The sequence below is a fragment of the Durio zibethinus genome, chromosome 6 (genome assembly GCF_047325235.1).
Source record: "Durio zibethinus cultivar Kanyao isolate XHJ-2024 chromosome 6, ASM4732523v1, whole genome shotgun sequence".
Taxonomy (NCBI): Eukaryota; Viridiplantae; Streptophyta; class Magnoliopsida; order Malvales; family Malvaceae; genus Durio; species Durio zibethinus.
Genome location: NC_143167.1, coordinates 1,845,797 through 1,859,079, shown reverse-complemented (window position 1 = coordinate 1,859,079; position 13,283 = coordinate 1,845,797). Strand labels below are relative to the sequence as shown.

Genomic DNA, 13,283 nt, shown 5'->3' with positions numbered 1-13,283 from the left:
GGTTGTGATCAGAATGCTATATATAGAAGTGATTCAAAGTGAAAGAGGGTTCTAGTTTTGATATGTCAAGTGAAAATAATAGTAGTTTAGTAGTTGCAAGAGCGTTCTGGTACCTTCGTTGCCCTTTCTCCAATTGTATTATTCATTCCTTGAATTAAATGTTCTTTAATAGATATGATTGGATATATTTATATTCTTTTTCCATGATATTCTACAAGCTTCGTTAAACTTTGACGTAGAAAATCGGGTACTATTAAAAGTAGAGATAATGCAATTTTTAGATTTCACAAACAAAATTAACAGAATATATAAAAAAATTAATTAAAAAATGAGATATATATTAATCTCTTGATATGTTTATGAAATTAAAAGATTACATTAATAGTGTATAAAAAATAATTCATTTTAATAAATTATTTTATCCACCGTAAATAAAGTTTTTAGATTTCACAAAAAAAATTAATAAAGTCATACATATCTCTTATATTGAAAAAAAATAAAAAAATTAATTACAAAATAAATAAAATACATGTCAATATCTTAATTCTACTTATGTAATTAAAATTTTAAAATAATAATGTATTAAATGCTAATTCCTTACAAGTTAAATTCTTAATTTTCTTTCCTTTTTGGACCTTACTGGGTTGTTGGGTGGCTCAAAATCCAAACACATTGGGAAGAGAGCAGCCCAAAGGCACCCAATAGGCTGGGTTCAAAGAGTTTAAGTTAGAATTTTGGATTAGAATATTAGGCCTCAATCCCATTCAACTCTACTCACTGATTCTAGTTTTTTCCACTTTAAAGCCATTAGCCCAATACTTCAGTCATCAAAGAAGAAAATGAAATTTCTTTCAATCGGTCTCCTCCCTGCCTTCCTTTCAATAAAGAAAAGGAAATTGCTCTTCACCAAAGCAGTAAACCAACAACCTGTCTCTTTTCTCCTTTCTCCGATCAGAGTATTAGGTTTACACAGCTTCCTAAGACAAAACAAAAACCATGCTTTTCGTTGCTGCTGTCTTTTCAAAGTAAAGCCGTTCTAAAAATAAAAAAAAAACACCAACAACAGCGTCTATTTTGGAAAAGTTAGAAGAAAAATATGTTAAAAGTCAAATCCAAAACACTAATGTGACTGTGAAACAAATGAAAATCAATAATAAAATTCAGCCAAAGGATGCTTAATCGTTCACGAAACAAACTTCTTAACATGATTCAGCTGACCAAACAACAACAAAACTAAATTCTTTGCTCTTCAAATTTGGAATCCTCTTGATTGATGCTTATAACTGTATAAGATCCCACTGGTGTTGGTTATGCTGGCCCATCCAGTGTCGTACAAGTCATAGATACCAAGAAAATTACTTCAATTTTTATATTCTGAATTGTTGGACTTGGTTTTCAAATTCATGGTTTTCCTGTAAAAGCTGCAACTTGACACTCTAATCATCTTTCTCTTTGATCATGTTAATTTGGCTTTAGTATATTCTCAACCAATGAAATTGAATAGCTTAAACCACAGGAACATGGAATCTAGCCCAAAGATTCCCGAAAATCTTTGCAACTTGTCTTGTAAGCTTATATGTTGCAGCAACATGGGATCTTCAACAGGTTGCGGATCATGTCCCAGTATTTATTTATTGAAATCTGTTAATAATGCTCTTAGATTTTCCTAAGCTGATAATCAAAGATTAATCAATCTCTGTCATTAGTCTTTTTCCTACATGGGGAAAAAGGAACTCTTGCTGGAAGAAACCATTCACTCAGGCAATGGACTCCCTGATGAATCATTGATTTTTAGGTGGAAAGAATCCATTGAAATCAACAAAAAAAAAAGGTTCCTGAAGCAAAATCTGCAGTTATTTAGAAATTTACGTCCAAAGGATTCTATCAGGAAAGTCATATGGGTAGTTTGACATGCTTGATAGCCGCCATTGGCAGTTTGACATGTTTCCCTTCTCTGTTACATGTGTTCCATACGGTAGGCCGAAATTTCTATATTCAATCGTTAATCAAATTACTTTTTACCCAAAGTTTAAGTTGAGTGGTCTCTTTGGCTAATACATATACCCGTAAATTACTACTGGTATTAGGTATTTTCTTTGATTGTACATGTAAAAATCATTTAAATGTATTTGTCTTATCTTCCCAGATGGTAGGCAAAATGTCACCATCCCTCTATCATCCTTCTCAGGCCCAGCACATCTTTCAAACATCAAACTTTGTACACACACACCCAAAATAAAAAACAAGAATAATTTCAAGAAATCTAAGTTGTTACAATCTAAGAATTCTTTTGGCGGTTCTAAAATCCTAAAATGTCAAATTTTCTAATATTGTAGGTTAAGCTAGCTAGAAATCCTGTTGAACTTGGTAAAGGCACTTTTGCAAAGGGAATCATTGGTGATTTTTTGAAGCATAAATGATCATGGATCTGCATAAACGAGCTAGATGGAATACAAATGATCTGTATATGGTTCTAGTAAGCAATCTCTGTGAGTTGTGAACCATTAGTTATGGGGGGATGGGGTAGCATTGGTTCTTTAGAGATAAGCTACAGCATATTCATATTCTTTTGACTGATATTATTGGGGAATAGCCATAAACATTTGCAGTTGATGATGTCGAGTCAAGAGAGAAATTGCAAGGTCCCAAAAGATAGCTTTGGGTCCTCATTTTGAGACTTCTATCTTGGATATACATATATCATCAGTGCATGATCATAGGGATTCCAAATTATGGAACCCACCAAAACAGTGAAAAAATATGACTTCTTTTGGGTTCTTCTCTTCAAGCTTTTTTGCACAATTATTTCAATCTTAACTTGAAAAGAAATAAATGGACAGTTGCATTTGTTTTTCATGAATGCATCAAACATTCTCAGAGACTGTAAGGAAAAATTGTAAAAACAGTTAAATAGGTAGAAAAGCTCCATTAGATCTATAATTCCTAACTACTTTTTTTCTACTTTTGTTCACTTGAGCTATAATCAAGGAGTAGGCTTCATGACTATTAGCTTCAGCCTTACATTCTTTTTTCTCTTTTGTAAAAAAAAAAAAGTTTTAGAATCAAAATCACCATGATAAGAGGAAAGTGATTGGCTGTCTTTTTCCCATAAAATCATGCAAGAAAAAAAAAACTATTGATCAATCAATCCATTGACATTTCACTAGCCGAGGAAGATCCATGATCTGCCTAATGATTTCTGTCATGGGTTTTTGGTGAATTTTGGCGTAGTGAGCGGCAGACTGAAGGGGCATCCCCCAAATTTATGATCGATGCATGCTTTCATAATGATGTTTAATATTTTTAATTTTCCAAATTTATGGACCTTTGCCCACCTCACCTAGCATGCATGTGCCTTTGCTTGCCTTAGTCTTTGGTCGTCCCCTCTAATGGCTAAATCCTTCATAATGCAATTTAATTTATCATCATTAGGTATGGTAATAAAATGTTTTATAAATTGGTGGCACCGACATTTTGTTTCCTTAATTATACTAAGCATTTAGCTTGATTTAAGTTAATGCATATACTTACTTTAAATATTATTTTAAAAAAAGTTTTTCACATTTAAGGGGCGTTTGGTATATAAAATTATAAGAGGATGGGATAAAATAATATTATGATTATTAATAGATTAAATAATATCATACTATCATGTATTTGATATATGCAAAAATTAAAATATGATAATTTATTTATTGATCAAAATTATCTTTCCTCAAAATATATACAATTTAAATCATTAATGTAATTTTTAAGAGTAAAATAAAAGATATAAATTTAATCCTATGAATTAAAATTAATACTCTCCACTTAGAAGGATTGAATAACAAGTAAATAACAATGTCTCCAGTGATTATTGAATAACAAATGAAGGAAAAAAAAGATTTTTAGTTCATCAAGGTTTATGCTTTTAATTAAAATGTGAAAAAAAGATTTGCTTAATTTTAAATGCATTTATAATTTTTTTATTATTTTTTGTGTAACCGATATCGTAATATGAAAATAAAAATCGGTGTTAAAATTTGAACCAAATATTGATTGATTATCATTTTTAAAAATAATTATATAAAATAATTAAATTAAATTAAAAATTCTCTTGTTTTTTCTCTGGTGATACATAACCTACCTATCAAATATAATATCACCTCCTCATCCAATATTCTTAGATGCCAGATTAGGATCCTTCACAATCAAGCCAAGTTAATTATATGGAATTGATCACCCATATTATTTATTAATTTAATTATATATAAACTAGATTATAACTCATGCGATACAAATAATTTTATTTATTTAATATAAATATATATATATACAAATTAGTTTATTTTCAAAATTAAATTCAAATCTTTAAAACTCATAACATATATAAAATTTATATATATTGACTTGTCATTAAAAAATAAATTTTCTGAAAATAGTAAAAAAATTTATGTATTTTCTTTTGATATTTTTGTTTGCAATAATATTTATACACCTATAAAATTATATCAAATAAAAATAAATTATCTCTTTTAAAAAGATATATATTATTGAATGATAAATTAAATAATAAATGAAGTATTAACACACTTTCACTTTAGTAGTCTTGACTAAATTATTATACAAAATATGAAAAATGTTAGAAAATATGTGAAAAAAACAAATTAAAAAAAATATTTTTCTTAAGAATGAAACTGTAATAACAATAAAATATATCTTAGGAAAATTTTATTAAAAATAAATAAATTGCAATAGTAATAGAATGCACCTTTAAAAAAAAATTGAAAAAGTAAAAAAATTGATGTATAACCCATTACATTTGTAGTCTTAAATTTATAAAATAATTTTTTAGTGACAATTAAGATTAAATAGATATTTTTTAAAATTTAAAATAGATATAATAAGTGATAAAGAAAATATTAAATTTTTTGCATTTATTTGAAATATAAATTTGATAATTAGAGTTCAAATAGATATAATCATTTTGATAATCTTATTATTTAAAGATTTAAGATGAAATTTTTTTTAATTCTTAAAATCTTACATAAAATTACTTGAATTTTTAATATCTTACGTAAAATTTTTAAAAAGATAATTTTTTAAATCAAGATAAAAAAGATTGTTAAAATATTTGGATAAACTTAATCTTTATAATTTTTAAACATATTTGAAAGATTTTAATAATTCAATAATTTTTTAAATAAAAATTATTTGGTAAACAACTAAAATTATTTCTTAAAAAAATAAAATCCATATTTCATATTTTTAATTTTAGAATATATATCTCTAAATTGATTTGATTTTCAATTATAATTTGAATAAATTTAAAACTATCTAATTTATAATTAAAAAAAATTATCTTATTTTTTAAAAAACTATTTTATATGTCATTTAATAGAGTTATCCATAGAAATGTCTATATGATAAATTTTTTTATGTATGTTGTTATATAATATATATATATATATATATATTAAATATCTTTTCCTTTTTTTAAGTTTGTTCAAATATAATATTCTTACATGCCAGATTAGTATCCTTCAAAATCAAGCCAAGTTAGTTATATAGAATTGATCACCCATGTTATTTATTAATTTAATTATATATAAATGTCTTTTACTTTTTTTTAAATTTGTTCAAAGAATTACTTATAAATTTAAAATTGAATAAGCAATTATTAGATTCTCGATCTCATCCCTTCATTCATCAATCAATTCCATCCACAAAAGTCAAAACTTAAACATTAATTAAAATACAGGTTGCCAACAAATTATACAACATTTTCAAAGTGATTTTAAAACCGACAAAACCGTTTTGGAGGCTTCTCAAAAGGCACTTGACATTTAAAGGAACCAAAAAAAAAAAAAAAAAAAAGCTAAGAGGTTGTTGAGCACTTATTTATTATGTTCTTGGCATTTATAGGATTCTCAAATCTCAAGTAAACCAGCCACAACTTACTTGTAAGAAAAGGCATTGAAGAATTTTTTTTTATCCGAAAAAATTAAGAGAAGGGAAGATTGTCCTATTTTCAAAGTAAAGACAAGCCGCTAACTTACAAAAAATTAACGAATTCTTTAACATTTTTTAAATTTACATATAGTATACAAATAAAAAATCGTAAAAATTTAAAATTGGATATTTTACATTCAGACTCTAAATCTTAATCACTTACACTAACCCTTATTGGCAAGACATTGCACGTTACAAGGTTTGACGACTTCCATTTATATGTCTTTGATGTTTTTGAATGAACATTTTTTACAGGGTCACGGGGAACTAAACTTTTCTTTCCTTCATTATATCATTACCTGCTTCACCTTGTAATTTGCACTCCTGTTTATCTCATTTTTGTTATCGTTTTGTCGTGAGAACATGTGCAGATGATAGTTCAGCATGTTCCATGCATGCAGTTGCGTCCATATCTCTAAGCCCAGACAAAATCTTTTTGGAAAACTAGGGCTGCTCCACAGTGCAGCATCAGGACATTGAAGAATTACAAATTATTGGATATCGTTTTGGTTTAAGATTTGAAATAATGGGTAAAAAATAAGCTGTAATTATGTACCTGTCCAATGATATAGGACAAAATTATGTTTCTAGGTTTTATTTTACATTTCACGGAGAACAAACAAACAATGTCAAACTATATTTTAGATCCATTTCAAGATCAAAGAATTTCTTAAATATATATGGATTAAAGTTTTGCATAAATGTCAATATGTTTGAATAGCATATAAAACAAGACCAGATCGATGTTATTATTTCTATATTGTAACTCAAAATCTTAAGTAGTGTTTGGTTTCAGATAACAAAATCATTTTTTATTTTCATTTTTTTAAAAATAAAAAATATGAATGAAAATGGGTTGAAATATGAAAATAAAAAAAATGTTTTCAATTATGAACACAAAGAATGTACGTTACTTTTTTCTTTATATTTTGTAAGTTACCATATTTAAACACTTTTTAATGTCATTAATTAATAAATATATATTATCTTTATAGTTAGATGACATTAATAATAATATCATTGACTATTTTATTTATTTTTTTCATTTTTAGAAAATAAATTTTATTTTCGTTTATCAAATAGATTTTTTAGAAAACAAAAAATATAAAATTAAAATTATTTTTTATAAAATAAAAATAAAAACAAAAAACATTTTCTCAAACCAAATAGAGCCTTATATTGTATAAAATTCACAATTTATGACAAGATTTTATAAATTACTGAATGATAATATCTCAATCCATAATATTTGTGTCTATAGATTATAAGTGTTAAAATTTGATTCTCATTAAATATCACCTTTGGGTGATAATATAAACCAACGTAAACAATGGAAAGAAAGAGATGTCTTTGTGATATAAAAGAGTTAATTAATTAAGAAGTGTGGTTGAGATCAATCATATATGCTTGATCAATCGATAATTAATACTTTGCTTCAGCAATAACGAAAAGAAGATGTCTTTAAGATATTAAAGAGCTAATTAATTAAGAAGTGTGGTTGAGATTAATCCCAAATGCTTGATCAACCCATAATTAATACTTTGCTTAACCTTTGACATCACCCCAAGGATCCAAATGTTGGTTAAAAGAGGTTGAAGTCTTACAAGAAATATTTGTTTAAAGAAAATGGCTTTAATTATAACTAGAATCGGATTTTCTCTCTTATAAACACAATTAAATTATGTTACTTCCGACATTGATATGATACGACATTGTTTGTTCTTTTACAACTCTTTCATATGAAATATTAAAAGGAAGGAAAAAATAATCCATTCCTTGGAATGTTTTCTTTAGACCACTTTTGCTTTTTAGGTGGAAAAGAATGCTTAAATTATGCAAATATGCATGAACGAACATAATTGTTTTTTTCCTTTTAAAGAAATTAGACTTTACACAACATTAAAAATAAAAAGGAATTGTTATTCCATTTCAAATATAGAAAATACTTAGATCATGATCTATAATCTAGTCAAGTTGTTCAAGCCTGTTGATGCAACTCATCATTTTCACCACATGTGGCTAATGGAGTTTAAAACTTTAATTTACTATAAACAAATTTACATTTTTTTTGTCACATATCTATTTCACCAAACATATTAATTTCATAAATTTTAGTGTTAACCTTTTCATTTATAGAATTATAGTTAAATATTATATGTATAACAAACATATAAATTACCTAATGAAGTTTTTTTTTTCATAGAAAGTACTATATAATTTTTTTTAAAATTTTACTCTCCTTCAGTTTTTCAAAAACTAATAATTTTTTTGAGATATTATACACTAACTATAAAGAATTTTAAAATTTAAAAATAAAACTAAAAAATTAATAAGATTATAAGATGAGAAAAATTTTCGCCATTTATAGTAAATTTCGTCGATGCAATGGATCAAATAGTCTTTGATGAAAAAAATTATTAAATTGTAGCCGTTGTGAGATATTGTGCTTTGAGAAAAAATGCATTAATAGGAAAAATGTTGCTTTTACTTATAAAATCATAATTAAAGTATTGATTATTAAATGAAATTATTTTTCTCATCTAATCAATTATGTGGATTATGTGTTCGATAAGTAATAGTTGATTTTTTACTGACATCATTATTATTGATGAAATATTATTGAATTACGTTAAATATAAGATATTATTTATTTTAAAATTTTGATAAAATAAGTTATTTTTATTTATAAACTACAGTATAATTTTTTATTATTAAGTATGAGTTATCTCCGTGCACAAACTTAAGTTTGCCTCCTTATCTAAAAAAGAAAAAAAAAAGAAAGGACCAATAAAGCAATATGATTCTTTAATAAAGTAAATTTGCCAATTAGGGGAAAGGGATGGTATAATAGAAAAGGTGAAACAAAGAAAGATGTTTCCGCGGGTGAAGCGACGCCGCATCTTTTGTCTTAAGACAATGTCAATGTCTTTGGTAAAGGATAGGCCTGTTTTGACCGGTGGACCAAAGTAACAGCAAATAAAAGTCAAAATAAAAATTACAAAAAGGGTATTTTAGGTAAAACTACCTTAACTCTAATTAGCACGCTGCAATTTTATTGGCTGAACATTTTCCTGTTTTCGTTTAACTACTTTATCCTCTCCATTTTACCCTTTTCAATCGTACGTCTAATGCCCACTGATGGAACTAATCAACGGCTGAGATCTTCCCCTTGGATTTTTTACAGGAATCTAATTTGCCCCGAAAAACAAATATCTGACAACTACCTGAACCGCGGCCCGGAAATTGATACGGGCAGCTCCCATTACAAACTCCGACACACTTAAAAAGGAAAAACTAAAAAATTAAAATAAAATAATTTTCATTTTTTTCGTCACTCGCTTTTGAAAGGCAACTACTTAAATGTAAACTTTTTGCAAGTTGAGAGAGAGAGAGAGAGAGAGAGAGAGAGAGAACGAGGGCAGGCTTGCCTCCCATAACCACACCACCGGCCACGGCCACCGCCACACCTGAGGCCCTCCCCGACAACCGGCGGTGAAAGGTTGAAGAAAGTGTAAAGCCTTTTGTCCTCCTGAAAGATGGGTCAGGGGCTGAGTTGTGGGGCGAGTCAAGAGAATGGATTGTTTAGTGCAGTTCAAGTTGGAGACTTTCAAACTGTGGAAGTTTTTCTAAAAACAGAACCCCATCTTTTACATCATACAACTGTTTATGACCGCCACTCTGCTCTTCATATTGCTGCTGCTAATGGCAAGATCGAGGTGGGTTGTCTCTGTGGAGGTTTTGGAAGATGACTTTTTGGATTAAGTTTTGTTCTTTTTAACTTCATTTACCTTGGTTTTGGGTTGTTGAATCCGTATTTGGTTTCATTCCCTTGATGTCAAGATGGTTTTTTTTTTTTGGTAGATTTTGAGTATGCTTTTGGAGAAATCCATGAACCCGGATGCGCTGAATCGTCACAAGCAGGTCATTTTTTATTTTTAAAAGTTTTGAATTTTTTGGTTATATATTTTCTTGAATTAGTTTTGATTTTGTTTCCTTTCAATGTTTTTAGACTCCACTTATGTTGGCTGCAATGCATGGGAAGATTTCCTGCGTGAAGAAGCTCATTGAAGCTGGGGCAAATGTGAGCCATTTTTGTTAAAGTTACAATTTAATCTATTTATTATGTGTATTGGAAATATAATTTGATTTGAATGACCTGATATATGCTTTTCAGATCTTAAAGTTTGATTCCCTCCATGGAAGAACTTGCTTGCACTATGCAGCCTATTATGGTCACTCCGACTGCCTTCAAGCCATCCTCTCTGCTGCTCAATCTAGCCCTGTTGCTGTTTCATGGTGGGTTTTCTTTTCTCTCTCAAGCTTGTTTGACATTTCTTTTTTTCTTTCATAATCTATTTGGATTAATTTTGGTGATTGATCTCAGTTTCTAGTTAATCTTATATTTTTGGATGGGATTTGATATCAGGGGATATGCACGGTTTGTGAATATAAGAGACGCTAGGGGAGCCACTCCCTTGCACTTAGCAGCCCGTCAAAGGCGGCCTGAATGCGTACATATCCTGTTAGACAATGGTGCTCTTGTTTGTGCTTCAACCGGTGGATATGGGTAATATTTCTTTTGAAGTTATTGATCATAATTGATTTTTTGTTTTAGTCTTTTACAGATGGATAAAATGATTGAAAACTTGTTTTTTTTTTCAGTTGTCCAGGAAGCACTCCTCTTCATTTGGCTGCTAGAGGGGGATCTCTTGATTGCATCCGCAAATTGTTGGCATGGGGTGCAGATCGTCTTCAAAGAGATGCATCTGGGTATAGTTTAATTTTATTATATTTCTATGGATGTCTAAATTATTATCTTGTCAAAGATCTTTTGTTCTTGATGTTTCAAATGAAAGCCTTTCAAGAGATTCTTGAGTTAATATTCTAGTCAATCTATTTGTCCTATATGGTCTTATGTAAGCTGGTAGGAGTCTATTCCCAGGCCTTGATGCTTTATTCACTCATTTTTTCTTACCATGCGTGAAAATGTCTAGTTATTTTGGCTGTAAAATTTGTCATTATAAATATATTTTTCTTTTGGCTTATAATTACTTTTGTTAAGGGTTCCTTTTGTTATGTTCAAACCGTTACAGGAGAATACCATATGTAGTTGCTCTAAAGCACAAACATGGAGATTGTGCAGCTCTGCTAAATCCTTCATCAGCAGAACCTCTTGTCTGGCCAGCACCTTTAAAGTTCATAAGTGAGCTTAATGAGGAGGCAAAATCACTATTAGAACAGGCTTTAATGGAGGCAAACAGGGAAAGGGAAAGGAACATCCTGAAGGGAACAGCTTTCTCACTTCCATCACCCTCACCCTCACCCTCACGTTCTGATTCTGGGTTAGATAGTATTTCCGAGGTACAATACCAGATGCCTTCCTTAGAATACTTTGTTTGCTTTTTCTTTTTTCTTTTTTTAATATTAACCAAATCCAGTTCACTAAAATTAAAATCCCATTGTTGAGAAAATTCCTGGGGGCAGTAGTTGAATATTTCAGACCCGGAGCCATACGTTCAATTTCTATCCTTAGCTTAACTAACTTGGTTTCCGTTCAAAGTTAGTTTCTTTAACTCTGAATTATCTAATTTGAACAACAGTATTCAAACTTAAAAGTGTTCTTTTTTCCTTTATCTTTACTCAAGACTTGGACCATGAGTCTTTATTCAATGTTTATTAAAACCTAATTAGTGTATAAACTTAAACCATTTTGTCTTTGCTTGATATCCTATCTACTAAACTAGTACCATCATCAATGGTTTTAATTCTGATGGCAGTCTGGCTTTCTTTGTGAGTAAATGTATAGACTCGCCCCTGACCCTAGTTTTCAAGTGTGGTCCAGGAATCAATATTAGTTCTGTTGCAGGATCTATATGATATGTGAAACAAAGTCTTGAGTTTCATGCTCTAGAAATTTATAGCATAAACTTTTTTACTTTAGCAAGGTCTAAAACCTATATTTAAGTCTCCATAATCCATTTTTGCATTGACCATACTGTTTAGCAGTTGGCTACTATATGTGAATAAATTGTGAAGGGCCATATTTTCTTTTAGTATATGAACTATTTATAATGGTTGACAGTTAGCAATAATGGAACTGATATATTGCCTGGGGAATTGTTTGATGCAGACTAGCGATACCGAAGTATGCTGCATATGCTTTGAGCAGATATGCACGATTGAAGTTCAAGACTGTGGCCACCAGATGTGCGCACAATGCACACTGGCCTTGTGCTGCCACAACAAGCCAAACCCCACAACTGCGAGTCTAACACCCCCAGTATGCCCCTTTTGCCGGAGCACCATTGTCCAATTGGTGGTTGCCAAGATCAAAAGTTATGATGATGCTGATCATGACATTACCGACGTTAGTTCCCCAAAGCTGAGAAAATTGAGAAAGTCAAGGAATTTCAGTGAGGGAAGTAGCAGCTTCAAGAGCTTATCTGCAGTTGGTTCATTTAGCAAGATGGGTGGCCGTGGCTCGGGAAGGGTTGCTGCAGAAAATGAATCGATTGATAAGCCTTGAAACTGCGCACTTCGGCTGCACTTGCTCAGTAAAAGTTTCAAGCTGTCGATCAAGGACATTCCTTTCACACAACGGAAGAAAAAAACAAGGGGCAGAAAAAAATCAAGCAATCATGGTTAGGGCTGGACCCATTTGGTATACATAGGTAGAGGTGAGGTCCATTTGCTATGTAGATTTTGACGGAAAATAAGCTAAGAAGTGAGTTGCAGGTATGGGTTGGTAAGTTTGATAATAGCTGTGTAGGGTCATGTTGTTGTAATCTTTGTTTACTTGAGATTGAGAAGTAGCATTGGTCTTCTTCGGGGTCTGTTAGATGTCTGAATTAGTATTAAAAAAAAAAAAGAAATTCTTTTCTTTTTGCAAGAGGTAAATTTCAAGATTCCTCAATGGCTGCTCCAAAAATTTGTTAAAGCACCCCCCTTGGAAAGAGTCAAAGGATATAATTGTCTTGAGTTGGGTCTTGACCCTACCAAAGCCCCATATCCTCTTTTGAAAAAATAGTGTTGATTGAGATGCAATATATATTTTCTTTCTTTTTTTCCTATTTATGTATAATGTATGAACCAAATTTCTTAATAAGGTGTAAATAAGGAAATCATATTTGGATGTTGGTTGTCATGTAATCATGTCTCCATTTCCTAATTAACTTATTGCATTAATTTATACATAATTAAAGTATGAATTTATAATTTTATATCACATTTATTTCGTATTAAGATGTAGGAGTATTAATTATATAATATTTTGTTTATTAAAATTATTATTT

The 13,283-nt window shown here is 29.7% G+C and overlaps 1 protein-coding gene across 1 annotated transcript; it reads left to right on the top strand.

Moving 5' to 3' along the window:
* Positions 1-9,375: 9,375 nt before the first annotated feature.
* On the top strand, positions 9,376-13,140 carry LOC111286192 (putative E3 ubiquitin-protein ligase XBAT31). The gene is made up of 8 exons (XM_022876030.2): positions 9,376-9,707; positions 9,853-9,912; positions 10,001-10,072; positions 10,166-10,287; positions 10,418-10,558; positions 10,654-10,761; positions 11,085-11,352; positions 12,122-13,140. The coding sequence occupies exons 1-8, from the start codon at positions 9,528-9,530 to the stop codon at positions 12,515-12,517; spliced, it is 1,347 nt and encodes a 448-aa protein (XP_022731765.1). The 5' UTR covers positions 9,376-9,527; the 3' UTR covers positions 12,518-13,140.
* The last annotated feature ends 143 nt before the right edge of the window (positions 13,141-13,283 follow it).

Bases quoted from the DNA above. Each gene is read 5' to 3' on its own strand.
- LOC111286192 (XM_022876030.2), top strand. From the start codon at position 9,528: ATGGGTCAGGGGCTGAGTTGTGGGGCGAGTCAAGAGAATGGATTGTTT. The intron at 10,559-10,653 runs GTAATATTTCTT...TTTTTTTTTCAG, and splicing joins GCTTCAACCGGTGGATATGG to TTGTCCAGGAAGCACTCCTC. The intron at 11,353-12,121 runs GTACAATACCAG...TGTTTGATGCAG, and splicing joins GGTTAGATAGTATTTCCGAG to ACTAGCGATACCGAAGTATG.